Source organism: Manacus candei, unplaced genomic scaffold, assembly GCF_025592945.1.
Source record: "Manacus candei isolate 608988 ecotype Guabito, Panama unplaced genomic scaffold, ASM2559294v1 h1tg000049l, whole genome shotgun sequence".
NCBI lineage: Eukaryota > Metazoa > Chordata > Aves > Passeriformes > Pipridae > Manacus > Manacus candei.
The window spans coordinates 30,777,165-30,795,705 of NW_026138097.1; the positions used below are offsets into that span (position 1 = coordinate 30,777,165).

The window sequence follows — 18,541 nt, forward strand, 5'->3', positions numbered from 1 at the left end:
CTAAGCAAAAAACAGTTGCTGACCATATTTCCTTTTACATTTTTTAACTTAATAAATAACCATATGCATGAATTCTAACTCAAAGAATACTTTAAACCCAAGTAGGTTCTTTCTTTTCCTCTTATACATTTATAGAATTCAATATAAGAGAAAGTCTAATCTGATACTCATTTTACAAGTTACTCCATCTCTAGGTTTTATCCCATTATATATAAATAACTTTTGCCTGGCTGAAGGTTATAATTCAAAAAAGCATATAGTCTAGAGCTGAGGACAAAAGGTCATGGGGAATCAATAGTTTTTCAGCATAACTGTTCCCATTGCTTATGGCTTTCACTGCTGAAAAGTGAGTTCATTATCTCATTTCCAGCCATTGCTTCTTTGAGTTTCTCCTCTACCAGCCTTACACAGGCAATTAATTTGGTAAATTTTAAATGCTGAAAATGGAATTATTTTTGAGTCTATCTTCTCTCGTCCAAAAAAGTAGGAAAAAGAAAAATCAGAAAACCAACAAAAACAAGACTAAAAAAATTCAACAGTAAAAATGGAGAGAAGGTACTACCAGAATTTTCAATTGTTCACATTTAAAAGCCCACATTACACATAAAGCCCACATAAAGCCCTCGGATGACTCTAGTACTTACAGTAAAAAATGATTGACTAAGAGTCAAATGTTGTGGGGAAACAAAACAAAACAGAGTAGGTATTATCAATCTCTGAGTCCTTTCTCAGCCTCAAAAGTACCAGCAACTCAAGGAAGAGCTAGAGTTCCAATTTCAAAAGCACTGAAATGCAAATCTCACTCACTTGAAACATGACTAATATCTATGCATCAATGTTGTAATGAAAACATTACCTAAATAAGTATTAAGGAGTTCCTATTTCGCAGATACAGAACTGAACTGGAACACCTTCACAGGTTTACAAACAGAAACAGCCCTAGCCAACAGGACAAAACAAAGGAAGTTTTTTGATCCCATATACTGCTCATCTCATTAGACAACACACCCTCAAGAACAAACAAGATCATTAAGATTCATGCTTTAGGTAAACTAATGACAGATCTAATCTATATTTGCTATAGTTACAAAAGAATAATAGAATTACCTAGATTTTTCCTATTGAAAGAGAAAAGCACAGGTTAAATGACTAAAGTAGACATAAGCCCTAACAAATTTGTAGTTCAGTATATTTGAAGTTTTGATGTAACTTTGAATTTTTTTTCTTATTTAAAAAAAAAGAGAAGCATGTGAAATCAATAATGTTGGGATCAGCAGAGGAGCGTCACAAAACTGAACAGAACTTTGTTTCGCGCAAGTCTTCTACACATTCTGTGAGGAGATACTTTACTCCTTCAGCAATGCTCTGTTTTTCTAAGCAATGCATAGATGATCAAGGGACTTGCACAATTCAAACCTGGGATATAATTATTAATTATAAATAATACTTTTCTTTAGCATATTTAGCCAGGTTCTGAGCTCTTGCTGAGCATCCTTTATGCAGAGGCTCTCATTGCACAGTATTTTTTCTGTTGCTCTGCTTTATATTTCTGTCTCTGGTAATCATTATCATGTAGGTTCCTGGCATAGCCATGGGCCAAAAATTCAACACCTAAACAAATACTGAAGAAAGACAACAAAAAAAATATTAAAAGAAAAAAAATCCAAGAAAAATTACTCCTTTTCCCTTACCATGTTGAATACAGCCATGGTTAATATTATAGCAGTGGTTGTCAATGTAAGAGTGATCCTTGGCCAAGGACGGTTTGCAATTATTCCAGATGATTTCAGGATCCACAACAATGAAGTTGATGCTTTCTTGCTACATTGCTAAGTGCAAACGGTATAGAAAAGAGGAAAAAAATAGCTTTAGTATATTTAATTAGTATTAAAAAGAATAGAATTAAGAAGGCTCAATATTGAGGGCAGCATTAATCTTGAAACAGTCTACAGAAATATTCAACTATTATAGTCTCACAAGAGTTACAGAACATGATTATACACAAAATTAAGGGCAAATTTAGTTAAAATATCTGCCGTAATACCAATTCTGTTAAATAATTATAATTTGCAAGTACCTTATTAAACATTTTATATATACTACTAATAATAGCAAATATAAAGTTGAGAGCAGTGTCATCACCTTTAATATCAGTAAAACCCATGAAAATGAACTGACCTGCCTCACCTCAATTGAAAGGGTCATATTTAGTGGCCTCTGGAAACATCAAAATGTAAATAATGACTCTGCAAAGTCCTTGTTAGAGAATAAAGGCTATATACATAGACACATCCTTGGCAGCCCACAAAACAGAAGAGTGTCTGGGTTTTCCTTTCATTTGTTTGAAGTCTTGTTTGATAATTTTAAGTGAAAAATTAACTCAGCAAAGCAAATCCACCTTCCCTAAAACTATCCAGAAAGTAAATAAGCACACAACAACTGGACTTACAATTTGATGCAAAGACTATTTAATGAATAGAAATTTTTTTCTTACATAATGACAAAAATTAATAATAAAAAACTGACTCATTTAATTTGCTTCCAAAAACACATTGCAAAGCCTCCATTCACACATGCATGGTGCCTAGAGGCACAAGAGGCTCACACAGAATAAACAACAATTTGTGACACATCCAATAAATATTAATTTTCCCAAAACTTTAGCAATGAAGAGATAAGGTTGCCTAGAAGCATCTTGTGCCCTTTCAAAATGTCAAATTCAGTTATAGGGAAACCTCTGTAAAAAAGGCAATGAAAAGTTAAGGAACATGACAGTCTCACAAAAGTAATTGCTTTTTTCAACTTGTTTTGTCTATTTACTTAATATTATCAGAGATCACTTTACATATTGTTTTTCACCCCAGCCACAGCAATCAGCAGAGATACAAGCACAGCCGGCACCAGAAATGGGAACTCAAGCACTAAAAATGAACAAACATAGGACTTAATTTGCAGCACTGACCCATCAGTTCAGGTTCAATAGCTATGGAACATCATGCTAAATTACACTACTACCCAACACACGTGATGGATTTTGCATTAAGGTCTTTGTCATATGTCAGATAACTATTTCCCTCCTAATAATTATACACTATTTGAACAAGTCCACTATATATGCAGAACTTTTTTTACATATTGTTTCATAGAATAGAACCATAGAATCAACGGGGTTGGAAAAGACCTGTGAGATCATAAAGTCCAACCCTTGATCCAACACTGCTGTGGTTACTAGACCATGGCACCAAGTGCCACATCCAGTCTCATCTTAAAAACCTCCAAGGCTGGTGAATCCACCACCTCCCTGGGCAGCCCATTCCAATGTCTGATTACTCTCTCTGTAAAAAACTTCTTCCTAATATCCAAATTTCCTTTTATGATAGGGAGTTTTGCATACTGGATTGTACAGAATCTGAATTCAGTTTCTGAAAGGGTAAAACACTCACTGGAATCTTAAGGATGGACAAAGAAAAAGTAAAATGCAGGCAGCTTTTACACATACATTATTCTTTCATATTAAAAAACCACAATTACGTAAACTCAAAGGACCTGTATTTTTGAGCAAAAAATTCCTACTCAAAAGCTCTTTTAAACTTCCAAACTTTGTTCTTCACCCTGAAGTATATAGCAAATTTCAATATAATGGAAATCCACATGTAGATTTTAGAAAAGTTTTGTCATCCTTCCCACTTTAATATAGTAAAAAGCACAAAGCCTTGATTACTGCTCTTGCTACAGAAGGGGAGTGTTCCAATGGATGCAGGGAATGGATCTGTGTGAAAATGAATCATTCAGTTACCTGTCTAGTCTGCCTAAACCCCAGTAAGTCAGTGAGCACAGATTTACAGCAAATTAAAACAGTCATGAAATCGTACCCTAAATTACGCTTTGTCTTTATTGTAGCTCACCTGGAGCTTTACTACAATTTCACCTACATTGTTCTGGGATTTTCTTGTAAATTTAGAAGTAGCTGGGATAGTTTAAGCTGTATTAGGGACAAGACTAGGCAAGTACACTGAGGAAGTATGAGGAATATAAAGTGGATAAGAAATTCTACAGATAAAGCTGTTCACTGTGTTCTTTCTGAATCACGTTGCAGGGAGCTATACTGTGTAAGGAAAACCTGTAGGATAAGAAATTTCAAGAAAATAAGCTAATGATGAAAATAAATTATCTGGTTTAAACCAGATGTATTTTACTATGAATTCTACTGGTTTTAGGTTATCTGATGAGAGGCTAATCAAATTAAACACAAAGACATGGTAATGATCAAAAGAACAATGACAGGTGGTGGAATCAAAGTAACCTCATCAATGAAGAACAGAAGCCACTGAATCTGCTGCTCCTAAGACTATTGGAGGAGAATGTTGCAGCCATGGTTTCTTATGGGAAACCTACCAAGACTCCTCAACGAAAAAAAACTTCCTTTACAGGATTCCCTCCAGACTAAGGATGTTCTCTGCCTAAAAGGATAGTGGGTTGGCACAGGATACTTAGTTTTGCAATGGAGCAGAGAGAAACCTGGGATTGTGTCAAACATTATGGTGTATTTTAAAGGTATTGTGGGTATGTGGAAAACTTACATGATGTTTAAGGGACAGGACACAGGAGAGGAAACAGAGGCATAAATGTGGATCAGAGAGGAACGGAGGTAAATGGAGAAGAGAGGAGGCGAAAGGAATGGTAGCAGGTGAACACTTGTCTAAATGAGTCTGTTGCATATTGTTATTAAATTCTATCCCTAACCATCTACTGTGTAAGAGCAGCGTTTGTTTTGAGCCTGCATGTGTGCGCATGCCAGAAAACTTCATGCTGGACTAGATGGCAAGAAGCACAGGATAAGTGCCAGCCATCCTGTGGAGAGAGATCACATATGTGAGGCACCTGAGGGCTGGGTAACACCAGCTGAAGTGTCTCATATCAGTCCCTGGGGAGACCCATAGGGCGTGAGGGGGAGTGTGTGTGTAACCACTAGGAAAATTTAAACAGAACTGGCTGTCAAGCAGGAAATTTATGTTTGGAAAGACCCAAGATCTGAGCTAGTCACTCTGTAAAGTGGAGTTTGCTAATGTATTTTAGCAAGAAGGAACTAATTGGACTGATTTTCTACATTTCCTTAAAAAGCTGTTTTTCTGCTACCATTAAAGAAAAAAAGAAAGGCAACTTTATCACTAAGAAAAAGTCTGGAGAACAACACAGGTTTCAGGAAACAATATATCATTCAGTCAATGTCATTAATCAATAAAGATATCACATTCTTTAAATTGCTATTGCTAAAATTACAGATACTGCTGGCTCTGAGTGATGTTAGAGGGTAACTTCAAAAATGAAGTTGTAGAGAGTTATTTCCACTTGTCAAACAGAAACATACCATAGCTCAGCAATGTTTTTCTTACCAGGCTGTTAAATGCACAGCTCTGAGTTCTGGAGGGGGAAGACTACTGTTTATTTGGTACATCTGTCATGCCCACTGAGTTTGTTAAGCCAATGAGGGTCCTGAAAGGAAAATTTGTGACAAAACCCTAGAAATCTTTAAGCCATTGAGTAGACAGTCTTTGGAAAACAGGAAATAATACACTGTTGAACAGTAAATCTCTACGTGAATTAACAGATTTGCCAAACTTCTTTTCACTTTTCAGCAATCCAAATCCAGTCCATATGTAGTACAACTGCAGCAGTTCATTACTGCTGAAAATTCAGGGAACCTCTGGAAGCAGAACTGGAGTGTTAGGGTGATCAGTAAATTCAGACTTTTAATAGCACTGGCAGAATTATGCAGCTTTATTTTGCTGATTCAATAGCTTACATCATGTGCTTTTTGTTGTGAATGTTATGTCTCCTTGGCAATTTTCTGAATAAAATGGAGAATGAGATTACAGGAAGAAAGTAGTCATTTCTTGAAAGCACGAAAGTAGGATAAGATACCAGATCTCAGTAGCATCAGATTCTGTGTTCATTTTAAGTGGAGCTGGCAGAATATTGTTCAGTGTTTATCATTTACCAACTAGAAATAATAGTTATTTGTAGTATGAGAGGTGACTAATGGATTACCTTTTCATCTGAACATGTTAAATCTGATATGACAGCTTAGCATGATAATGAGTAATAACTTATTTTGAATATTCAGGACATTAAAATGTATCCTGTGTTGTCTCTCCACACACAAAAACCTACTTCAGCATTTAATAAAATGAATGCTGTCTTTCTGAGTGAGATCAAGGAACTGGTGAGAGAATTAATTGTGACAGCTATGTTGTAGATGAAAGACAGCAAGAGCTGTCACATTTCTTCATATGCTAGCCGAGGTTGGAACATCTTCACTGAAGATCTCTTATTTACAGAAAGCTGTTGAATCACATTTTCTATCAATCTATTATTGTTCTTTTCATTTTGCATTCAAATACAAGTTGGTATTTTACCAATACTGATGTTACAAAGAAAAAAATCAAGAGAAACAAAATTCAGATTTTTTTTCACATGCTTGTTTACACTCAGACTTGAAGAAGACACCAAAGTTCAAACCCAAAGAACTGGCTGACAGTGGATTTAAGCTTGGAGAAGGGGGATTTTGCTGCATAGGTACAAGCTTTTACTTGACATACTTCTTAGTGGTCCTAATGTTGATAAAAAGGATTAAAATACTTCTAAAATGAGTACTGTAACACCAAGCTTTTGAACTCAATTGTGGCACCTGTAAATCTAAGCCAGGCATTTTGAATCATATGGAATGCAGTCAGGTGAAAAGTCTACTCAACTTACATTCCCTGCAACTGGCTGGACAAAATCTAGAATACTGAATAAAGAAATAACAGCAAAAACTAAAGTTTGTATCACATTTTTAATTTCATCACACTTTGCAGTGTTTAATATCCTTCGCAAAGGGTCGCGTTAAAATGGCCACATGGTTCACTTCAACTGTGTCATTCAAAGGAAAGAACATGTCTGCGAGCTGCATAAATATGCCTTTAGGCAGTCAGAGTTCAGTCCCAGCACTTCCTGTGCTGCTTTCTACAGTCACTAAAATACACAGTCACTGTGCTATATGCTACTTTAAGGTAAGATGTTCTCAATCCCTCCCATCAAAGCTTTTCTATTTCTCAGAAATATTTAAAGAGCTACCGGGTTTGAGAAGAATCAAACTGAATGACTTTTTAAAGACAATACTCAGGGCACTAAAGTAGAGAAAGGAGTTCGAAATGCTACGTTCTATGCTGACCGACTCTTGATTTCCAAGTGAGATGCTACCATTCAAAAATTGTCACACACAACAGGAGCCCTGATCTGTGACCATACTGCAGTACTAACACATCACGAATATCAACTTGCAGGTAATACATGTAAAAAAACTTGAAAACAATCTGGATGCTCTCTGCTTTTGTCCTTTTAAAATTAACCATAGGAAAAATAATTTGCATACTAGAGTTATTATAAAGAAGCACACTTGGATATCTCTTATTTGGAAGTAACTTACAATCTCATCTTGGGCAAAGACACTAAAAAGCAGCATTACTGTATTTAAAAAACTTTCAAGCTAGTCTCATCAAAAAATACTAAAGGAGAACTTATTAGCAAAACAGAGATAAGAAACTCATTCGCCAAGATAGGCAAGTTCTCCAGCTGGTCACAATCATGTAATGTCATAAACATGGTAAGAAAGATTTTTTTTTACTGACATCAGTACATTTCCAAAAATTCCTGAAGTCTGAACATAGTACTTTACTTAGTGGTGATGGATTTGCTGTAGTAGTGCCTGTGCTAGAAATTCATCAGAATGACATTTAGGTTTGATGAGCCTCTTTCATGGACCCTGCTGTAGGTGCCAAAGTGCCTCTCTAGGTTTTCCCTTCCTTCCCCCATCCCTGTTTTAATCTTAATTTACAAGCAAAGCCTTATATTAAAGAAAATAAAGGGCCTAGATCTTTCATCTGTATTGGTGTTAAGAGACACTCACATCAGAGATAAAATTCCGTGTCAAAAATAATTTTCAAGTAGTGTTGGTGCTGATATTCCTTTCCTTGCAGAGTTTCTAAATACCTTAAGCGTATACTGTCTTTCTGACTGTTAAGTACCAATACCAATTGCTTTACAGTAAAATACAAAGAAAAGGTAAAGATTGTGTTTCACTCTTTGTACAGTGGTGTGGCGTAAACAAAGTGTTCTCTCCAGCAGTGTTGGAAGAATAGAGATTGTGCATGAACAATTTCCTTTGCATTTCTGTGAGCCTTGCCTTGGCATGGCTGGGTGCAGACAGTAAAAGAACTGCGTAACTAATATGGCTTCAGCCTTTGAAGTTAGAACAAAGAAGGCTCCCTGCCAAAGTTAAGGTGCAGTTTCAAGAGGGTGAACGTGTGCCCTCAGCTCATATGGACACCTGTTGTGGTCCAATTAGCAGTGGACAACAAAGTATGTTTTCCTTATGTATCCAATGCTGTGTGAAGAAGAATCATGCGTCTGGGTGTAATAAGCAGTATATAAAGTGTGTTATCCTTCTAGTAAGTCTGACATTTTGCCGATCAAATTGGTCTGTGAGCGATCTGTCCGTGCCTCTCCACCGATACAGCAGGGACAGGGCTGCTCATGTACTGGCTAAACAGTCAGATGCTTTGGTGACCTCAAAGCAGAACATCTTTCTCAGCTGTAGAGGTAGTTATTTTCTGATATTTATTTTGTTGGTATTGTGTTCTGCTAATTCCATGGTTCAATTGGGTATTTAAGAGAGACTATAAACATGTTCAGATGAGATGGTATTACTTCTATCTTCCCTATTAGTTGAAGTAGTTAAATAGGTTTGTAAGTTATAAACATATACAGCAAAAAGCTATTTCAGATTAGTGGAAAATAACTGGCACAAAGAGTATGTCACATCAATTAAGTGCACCCATGTCGTAGGTAATGCAAAGAGATTTTTGAGATAGTATTTGAATCAATGAACGTGGAAAATCTGCTTGAGACTAATAGTTCTTTGGCCGGCTACATCAGCCACCCCAGAGATCTTTCCTTTACATGCTTGGTGTGGTTTTTTTCTATTGATTGCATTACATTTTCTGATGTATCATTTAGGTAACCAGATGTCTACTTCCTTGCATTCACATCAGGAGGTAAAACACATTAACAGTTACCAGGTCTGAGGCATTTCACACTCATTCTGTCTGTACTTAAGGAAGATAAAGAGAAGAGACACAGAATATATATGAGCTAAAGGATCATCACTACATGGTCCTGTTTCTGCATGTAATTTGGGAAGGAAACCTCTCAAGGAAAATTCAAAGAAAATATTCAGAATTAATAAAAAAGAAGAGACATTTAAAATGTGAAAGTATAAACCATAAAGTATCTTTACCAAAAAGACTCATAATGTTCAGATTTTACTCTGAATACTGTGATTATCTAAAAAACTAACAACAAAAAAAAGCATAGGCACAAAGAAGTAATTAGAACATAAATTCCTTTCAAGTTTCAGGACATATGCCATTTTAGCTAGGACTGAGGAAGGTTCAATGCCTATGGGCCAAGACTGGCAGGGAATGAAACACTCCAAAGGCAGGCTCTGGACATCTCCTTATTTGTGCTACTACTGTGCTGCATCCTTTGATGGAAACATTGCTATTCTTCTTTAATGACTGATATTATCACTCTACACTAGATTGAGCTGACCACACCAGTGCTGCTAAACAGTAGAATCAATTAAGAATAAACTCAGAGTGAAAGAGTGAGCACAAATCTCTTGGAATATTGCCATTAAATTCTGTAAGAGCTAGTAATTTTAGCATTACAATCTGGGTGGGTTTTTTTCTCTTGCCAATGAAATGAAAATTAGAGAAACTTGTTCAGTGTTGGGTTTTGTGTGACTTACTCTGTGGTGGCGACAGCCATTTGTAATTGGTGGAGACTGAGAGGACAGTGTCCAAAGTACTGAGACAAGCACATAACACAGTGACAGCCAGATGTCCTAACTTGAACTTAGATTTTGCTGTCTTCACTGGCACTACAGGTACCATTTTTTAATCGTGTTAACAGTCCTGTAAATATTTGACTACTACTGCAAGTTTATGTACCAGATGCAGGGGCTCAGGTTGGTGGTAGGGCCTGACCCTGGCCGGGCACCCCACGGGACAGCAGTGCAAGAAAGAGCCAGAAGTGTTTGGCAGAGAGAGGAGGAGGGAACAAAAAGAGAGAAACAGCAGAGGGAACACCAAGGTTGGAGGAAGAAGTACTTATGCTGGAGTAGATGGCCACACTTCAGCCCATGGAGGACACATCCTGGAGCAAGTGACGTTCCTGAAGGAACTGCAGCCTGTGGAGACCCTAAGATGGAGCAGGATGAAATTGTGAACAGAAGAAGCAGCAGACAGAAATGCCTATGTACCAACCACTCTCTACCCCCACTTGTGCTTCCTGAGAAGAGGTAGAAGAGTCTGGAGCAAAGGAATGAAGCTGAATTTGGGATGGGGGGACTAATGGCACAGCTTTCATATTTGGTTTTGTTTATTACTACCTAAATCTATTTGCATTGGTAATAAATTAAATTAATTTTCCCCAAGTTGAGTCTGCTTTGTCTATGACAGTAATTGGTCAGTGATTTCCCTGCCTTACATCAAGCCACAAGGCAGAGTGAGTGAACAGCTGAGTGGGTGTCTGGCCCATAGCCAAGGCTAACCCGCCACAGGTCATCTGTCAGAGTCAGTCAGACCCAAAAAATTCTCAGTTTTTTTGGTGCATTTTAGAAGAGAGATATTTGGTGAATTTAAAATCTGCAATTATGTGCATATGCATGTACATACAAGCACATCCACATTTACTACATGACCTCTATAGGGGAATCCAAAATGTACCTCTTTAGAAAAAGAGGTGTGAAAATCCCCCACTGGCAAAAAAATCCCCTAACAAACCCAAACCACATTAGCATTAGGATGATAAAGCCTGATTTCTGTTAACATTGACACTGTAGTGTGAAAACTCAGATATTGATACTTATATGGTTTGAAATTTTAGACTTATAGAAAGAAAACATTTATACTTATGGGTCAGATACTGCAATGAGTATGCTACTGAAATATAACATAGGTTGTCATTGTGGTTAAAGCTGCAAAACAATACTTGGATTTTGACATGAAGGAAGAAATCTTAGGGAGAAGACAAGGGAAAAAAAACCTACTGCCTCTTTTGTTAACTCTCTCTCATCCATCACCTTACAGAACAACTTCCATGCTCATGAAGGAAAGACAACGCTGCATCAACTATAGTCATAAGTTGCTGAAAGGCTTCTTAGCAGCATAGTTTCTGTATTAGAATATACGAACTCACAAAGACGTAGACAAAAGTAGCTCCTCTTCAAGTTATTTAGGTTAGAACGTGACATCTGGCAAGTCAAGAGAATTGCAATAATAGGACTCCATTTCTGGGAACTATTTACAAGGCATTGTAAGTAGGTGTTAGTCATTATTCAAGTGGCAAACTCCTCAACTCTGACTTGGGATATTTGCTTAGCCATCCCTTTAAATCCAGAAAAATATATTTGTATTCCTCCTAAGTAACACTATAAATAAAAGCCCCAGGAGAGTGTATGTCCCAGCACTTCTTGATGCCATTTCATTAGCACCTCTATTACCTACAGGAAAAAGGCTGGCTTTTCCTTGAAGGATTGTTTTTTTTTGATTTACTAATTGAAGGGCAGTACACTGATATCACCATTTTACTCTTATGTCAATAACAAATAGCAATCAAGTATGACATTACATGAGAACTAAGTTTTACTGTTAAGTAATAGCAACACCTCTAAGACCTCTCTTCAATGAGTAACGATAATTTAAAGTATTGTTTCATTCTATTTCAGATTAATTCCTGAGCAGTGGCAGCATCTGTAACTTATTGGAAAGACAACCGAAATGTACATTAATTATATTTTCTTAAAAATATGTCCTGGTTGATTATAAGCGTCACAAGAGAAGAGAGGGAAATTATAAAATCCTACTTCCACTGTTTCTTTCTTTAATTACTTTTTCTTACTGTTTTACTGCATAGTCTTTCCCATGTGATATTTTGCTTTTTTATAAAAGATATTTCAGTTTTTGCTATGATAGTTTATGGCAATGCAGAGAAGGAGAAGTGGAGATTAAGTGACAGGTATACAGATAGTTTTATTTCAGATTATATGACAAATTCAGATTGTGTTCACTTTCTTACAAATCCTGAAGCTCCTTGTTCTAGATGGAGTCACATGGTGGATCTATTTGAGAATAACTGAAAGGAGGACAGTAATACTTGGAAATTACATTGCGAAATGCTGAAAGGTTTGCCCAAATATTGAATTAAATTAAATTCTGAAATTCAGCATAACATTTCGTACACTAATAGGTATTACCTGGAGTACTCAACAGCAAAATTGGAAATTTACTATAACATTTTTATATCTCAAACCAATTGTTATGGTGAAATATTCTCTAAATTCAGAAAATGGTCTTACATAACACTTAAACAAATACACAGTTCCCAAAAGAAAGCACTCATGAGTCACCTCCTGCAATCAAAATAGCAAAAGATTTTGAAAAGGTAATCAATCAAATAATAATGAAAACCTTTCAGAGGATCCAGCTTTATAGTGGAAAGAGATTATCCATGTAGATACAGACAACCACTCCATTGGCATTTACTGGTTTTCAGATAAATGAGGACATTTTACAGAAAATTAACATGGACAAAACAATGTCCACAGAAGCCTCAGCATGCAGCCTTTCTCCTTTAACTGGTACTCTGCAAAGACAGAGTAACTTGGCAAAATCAGAACATGTTATTTAAAAGAAACCATCAACTAATGGATTAAATTTCCTTGAATACCTACCAAAAGCTGTCCAGCAAAACAGACAAACAAAATGAAGGAAAGGAAGAGAAATGCGGCCCCAAATGAAATTCCGAGAATAGATGTTCTAGAAGAAAAGGAAAACATGTATTAATTTTTCTGTTGCACAATTGTAGCATGACCTTTCTTAGTCTATAATACCAATGATATGAAAAATTACTATGTGCAAGTTGCAACTTTCAAATATTGACACCATGGAAAAACAATTTTAATCCTTAATAGAATGACCAGGCCTTTCCTCCTGCCATTTTCTCAATTCAGGAATGTTTGAATTGGTATTACCTCTGACTTTGCAAAGCTATTACCATGACAAAATAATTTCTACACATATAATTTAAATGACAGGGTACATTAACAGCAGCAATGTTTTGTTTTGTTTTGACTTTAAGAAGCCTGTATTAAAGAAGATGCGTATTGCTCTAGTTTTATGTTGTTGATTTTATATTATTTTTATATGATTTTTAATTATTTTAATATATATACAAAATAAACTTGTTTGTAGGGTACATTCACCTCTAAAAAGTAGAAAATAGCACGGGATAGTGTTGCCTGGTTTTCAGTGTCCGTCAGGTAGAACCTGTGATATCTGTGATGCTGCAGAGTCTCAGTCAGCAAGGGCCCTGATAGTGACTGGTATTTCATGAATGGTCAAATTTGACTGGCTTGCCAGTCTGATTCTGAAGTATGGGAAGAAATGTTAGGAAGGAAAAGTAAACACCACAAAGAAAGAAGAACCAACAATATATTTTAAATGGGAAAAAAAAGAATAATCTGTACTCTTCTTGAAATCATCCTTACTCAGTGTTCTAATTCATGTTTTTCTCTTGTGTTATAAATAGGAAGGTCTAGTCAAGATAGCATCCCTGGATATTCAGTAAACAGAAACAGAGATACAGTAACAATCTGTGCATTCATTCATTCATTCATTCTGCAAATATGGAAATGTCTCTATATGAATACCGCAGTAGAGCATAATTGCTCCATCAGGCACTATACAAGAGCTTCTTAGCACATCTGCCTAGGGAAAGATGCAGTGGAACTTAATTATGCTTAATGAATTCCAAGAGAACACCAGAAGCTCTGGATCAACTGAATTGTTTAAGGAAGAGAACTAGATGCTGTCATGAGTCCCTCACCTGAGTACTTGCCTTCAGTTTTAACCACAGATTTGATACTCTTACAGAATTAAAAAATACCTCTCAATTCCTTTGAGCATAAGTAAATATCTTATTTTATGAAACCTTATATGCTGGAAATATTGGCATGACATTTCAGAAATAAGTTTTATATCTCCTGCATTTCCATAAAACTATAACATCTGTTATATTGTTAGTGGCTTCATAAACTTATGATTCAGAATTAAAATACATTATCAATAAAAGCATACATCTCTGTTGTTTAGAGATTCCATGTGAACTCAAATGTATACATTTTCAAAACTATAGTACTAACAATTAGGAGTAGAATTATATGGATCAATTTCCTTAGATGACATACAAGTATTGGAAAACATTTTGATCTGTTTTAACAACAGTGTTATACAAGCTATTTTCAGGAAAGAACAAAAAAGCATTAAGAGCATCAACCAATTTGAAGCCATTAAAAGCATTTTGGAGCATAACTGATGAGCTTCCCTGCCAATCACTCAGAGAACTTCTTATATATTAAGTATTAATCATCAGATTTTGGGCTGATGTGCACAGTTGATGAAAAACAAACAACTGGCAATTCACGAAATATATTAATATTAAAATAATGTTTCTTTTAAAAATTATTTGAAAATCATTATTGTTTATGAATACATGTTCTCCAAAAATTTCTCAATGAGACTGAGACAGTAAGCTGTACATCAGAATATGTAAAACTCTTTAGGAATTTAAAATCTAGTAAGCAACAGAAGAGATGAAAGAAGAGGGAAAAAAAGCCAATTAGGAAATTAGAAAGAAAGCCTGTTAGAAAACTAACAGGCTTAATTTTTATATATGCATAAACACTTCCAATCACATATGTCCTTCAGTAACATTCAAGGAACCAGTTTTACATTTCAAGCTACTGTTATTCTTTCTCTGATATGAAGGATAAAAAAAAGGAGCTTGCACACCTTAAAGAGTAATTCAACACAAGAATAGCCTTATCAGTCAAGTTTGGAGCGCATCCTTTCAGAAGAAGAAATGATGATGTTTGTGAGAGAAAGTGGAGAGCAAGGGAAATAAAATTAACATGGCATAAAGAGAGCTTATGCAAAAAGTACTTTATCTCCCAGGCAACACACAAGAACAAAAGGTCTTTGTAGCTGGTTTACATAATCAATGATGTTATTGAGGAGGTGCAAGAAAAAGAATTACACAGCAAGGTGAATAGGGCAAAGAGAAAAGGACTGAGGATAACAAAAAGGAAAAGTGGTATTTTAGAATCCAGATTTGAGGGATGAAAAGAGAGAAAAAAAAGTAGTATTTTTGTTCCCCACACCCCATACTTTTCTGGGAACAGCAGGACTTCTGTTTCAGTTAAGATAAAACAGTTTCATAGTTCTCCTAGAAGGAAAGAAGTGGGCTGAAAATGCTACAAAGGGAAGCAAAATACTAAAAATTAAGTGCCACCAAAACCAAGTCCCATTTGAAGTAATAACCATAGAAAATACATAACATACATTTATTTTTTGTCACTGGAACATTACAAAACCAGTACAGATCTTTACAGTAAATTAATCTCATTTTTATTGTGTAGAGTTACCAAATGCATTGCACAGGTCACCTAATACATTGCATTGACAGATTCAGGCAAACTAGTCAAAAGAACACCCGAAATCACATCAGCCAGATAACTTTTTACCTGCCTCTTCAATGGAAGAGGAATTGACCATTCAAGGAACGACCTGCTAGAGAGCCCCACCAGGAACCCTGACAGGACAACCTTTGATCATAACCTACAGTGAGACAGTTTAACATTGAGGAGACAGCATGGGAACTTCTCAGGCTTCAGATAGTTCCATTTTGAAATAATTTATGATCTTGGCTATACTGCTTATATTTTTCTTGTTTCATCAGCAAATCTCTGTTTTGAACTATTCATTTTTATCAGGTGGTATGGGATTGGAAAAAATTTGTATTTATCCATACTTATATCTTGTTGGCAACATTTCAACTGGCAACTGAAAAATAAAAATTTATTTATAAAGGTAAAGATACCAAAAAATGTAGAAAAGAATAAATTCCTTCTACAATTTTGTAACTTTTAGGAAAATATGTGACCTATGGCACACGTTCCTTAGTGGCATGTGGAGAATTTCCTTAGCTTGCCAGGTAATGAATGTCCATGTTTTGAACTACAGAACTGCAAATTCTCTTGAAGTGATAAAATCACAATGAAGACATTGCAAATGACAATTAAGGCAATATTGAATTTAGACTCCTTTGGTATCTAAAAATAGCTATTTTTTTCATAATTCGACCGATGCTTTCAGTAAGCCATCAAAGGATTCAATAACTATGGAGACTGTATGGCAGTTTCAGTGTTAAAAAATACCAGTCGAGTGTTATAACTCCACTTGAGTTGTGGTTTTGTTTTTGTTTGTTTGTTTGTTTGTTTTATTTTTGGTTTGGTTTGGTTTGGTTTTTTAAATTAGATAGAACAGAAAGATAGCTAATAATGGTGGGTTTCTTTCATTTATATTGTCTTATATTTTACATGCCTGCTTTCAGACAAAGTTTTTAAGTACTACCTTTTCTATGAAGAAATTCAGCTGTGCCTAATTGGAAATACTATGTTAGGGCCTTCTAATAACCTGCCTGTATAGAATGAGAAGACTGGTAATTTGGCATGACTCAGGACAAAAGGACACAGTTTCTTGAACACAGCACTCTCAGAGAGCGAAGACTCAGAAAGAATCTTAAATGTAGCCCCTAATAAATCCCTTACTCGAGTAGCACAAGAAGTATCTCCTGTTCAATAGAAACATACTTTTGTCAACTCACCAGTTTGCATTTCAAAAAACCCAACACCACCAATTCCATGTTAGTTGACTGTTTGCTTAAATAAAGAATGTACAGTTGTCATGAATTATTAAAGATACTTTTCTCACTTGATAAATGAAGAACGGTAGAGAGCCACTGAAGGCCTGTTCCAAGGAAATGTAATGAACAAGATTTGCTTTCATTTTAATGTCACAATAAAGACCTACTCCTCATTATACATTTCACCCCAAGATATTGTTTACTTGATTAAATTTATAGTTACCACTTTATGTAAGGTTTATTATTAAAATACCACATCAGTTTATTGACCCTGGGAAAATTAACACATTAATAAATTATTTCAGCTTTGAAATAAATGGGTTGTGATCTTGAAGATATTACTTAGTACTTGCGACTTGCTGGACGTTATTCACTATCAAATACCTCCAAATCTACTTTTAAGTAGCAGGCAGTGTGCCTGCACAGAAATCAATGATATTACACTACTGCAAAACCAGATTAATGGAAAAGTGAATCAATAAAACCCAATGACAGATGTAGTTCATCTCCCTGTCTTCATTAGGTCACCATTTAAAAATCCTGTAGAATTTTGGAAGAAAACAAAAAGGCTAGATAGAATTTTAGAAGAGAATAACATCTGCAGCATTGGAGTACGTTCAATTTGAGCTACATTTCTGATTACTACATACACTGGTGATTTTTCAACTTTTTTTAATTTATTTTTTATTTGCAATGCTCCCAGTTCTCCAGCAAAGACACATGTGCCTGTATAACGCCTTGACTTTCTGTTTTCCATTTTTTGCATCTATTTAAATAATCCACAGGCCACTTGAAGCTGAATATCATTCATGTTGGTAATACCTGATTTTACACTTTTGCTTTTACAATTTAATATGCAGTCCTATAAAAAGACCATAAGACATTTAACATCTTTTTAATGAAAATGATAAAGTATATGTGTCTTTTGCTCTAATGTTACAATGAGATCATGTAATATCAGCATGTGTTTTTACAAGCTGGAGGACACTTTCCTTACATCTCCCTAGAGTTCACTGATAGTCTGTTATATTTTAATGAGCTACACTATTGGTTTAAATGACATAATAAGGATAGAGCAAAATGAGCTTCTTACTACATGTATGATAGATGATAAACGTAGATGAATTTTCATGAAAGAAATCAAAACCTAAAAACAGATTCAGAAATCATACTGCTGGAAGGGGGTAGTGAAATTCCCCTTTGGCTTTTGGGATACCACAAATCATGAATTTCCCTGAATCAATTCCTGTATTTATCAAAATACAGTATGAGCTTGTAAAATAAAATTAGCCATGTGCCCTAATTTCAAAGTTTTCAATAGTAATGCCCAAAGTCAGACTGAACCGTGAGTAGGACACTGCTGAATCCTTGGAAGAGTGTCCCTTTGTAGCTTGTAGCTCTGTTTTAGAAGCTAGCTGGGAAACTGCTGTAACATCTGAACAGAAGTCCATAAAACTTTATAAATGTTATAAAATAAGTCTGCAGTGTGGAAAATCAATTTATAATGACCTAGCAGTTCCTTCTGGCTTTGAATTAAAATGTGAGTAAATACTACAGAATAAGACCCATCAACCAACTGTGATTACAAGTAATACTCCTGAAAGCACTGTACAGGAGAAAGGACTATGAGTTAAGAAATACTATATCACAGGGAATATACAGAGTTGTCTTTAGA

The 18,541-nt window shown here is 35.5% G+C and overlaps 1 protein-coding gene across 1 annotated transcript in view; it reads right to left on the bottom strand.

The window, feature by feature from the left end:
* Positions 1 to 18,541, bottom strand: part of ADCY2 (adenylate cyclase 2) — a 215,069-nt gene that overhangs the window by 35,841 nt on the left and 160,687 nt on the right. Inside the window, exons 15-16 of the mRNA XM_051798981.1 lie at positions 12,836 to 12,920; positions 1,692 to 1,829 (exon numbers count right to left, since the gene is read on the bottom strand). Coding sequence (XP_051654941.1) covers positions 1,692 to 1,829; positions 12,836 to 12,920 — 223 coding nt within the window. The remainder of the gene's footprint in view (positions 1 to 1,691; positions 1,830 to 12,835; positions 12,921 to 18,541) is intronic.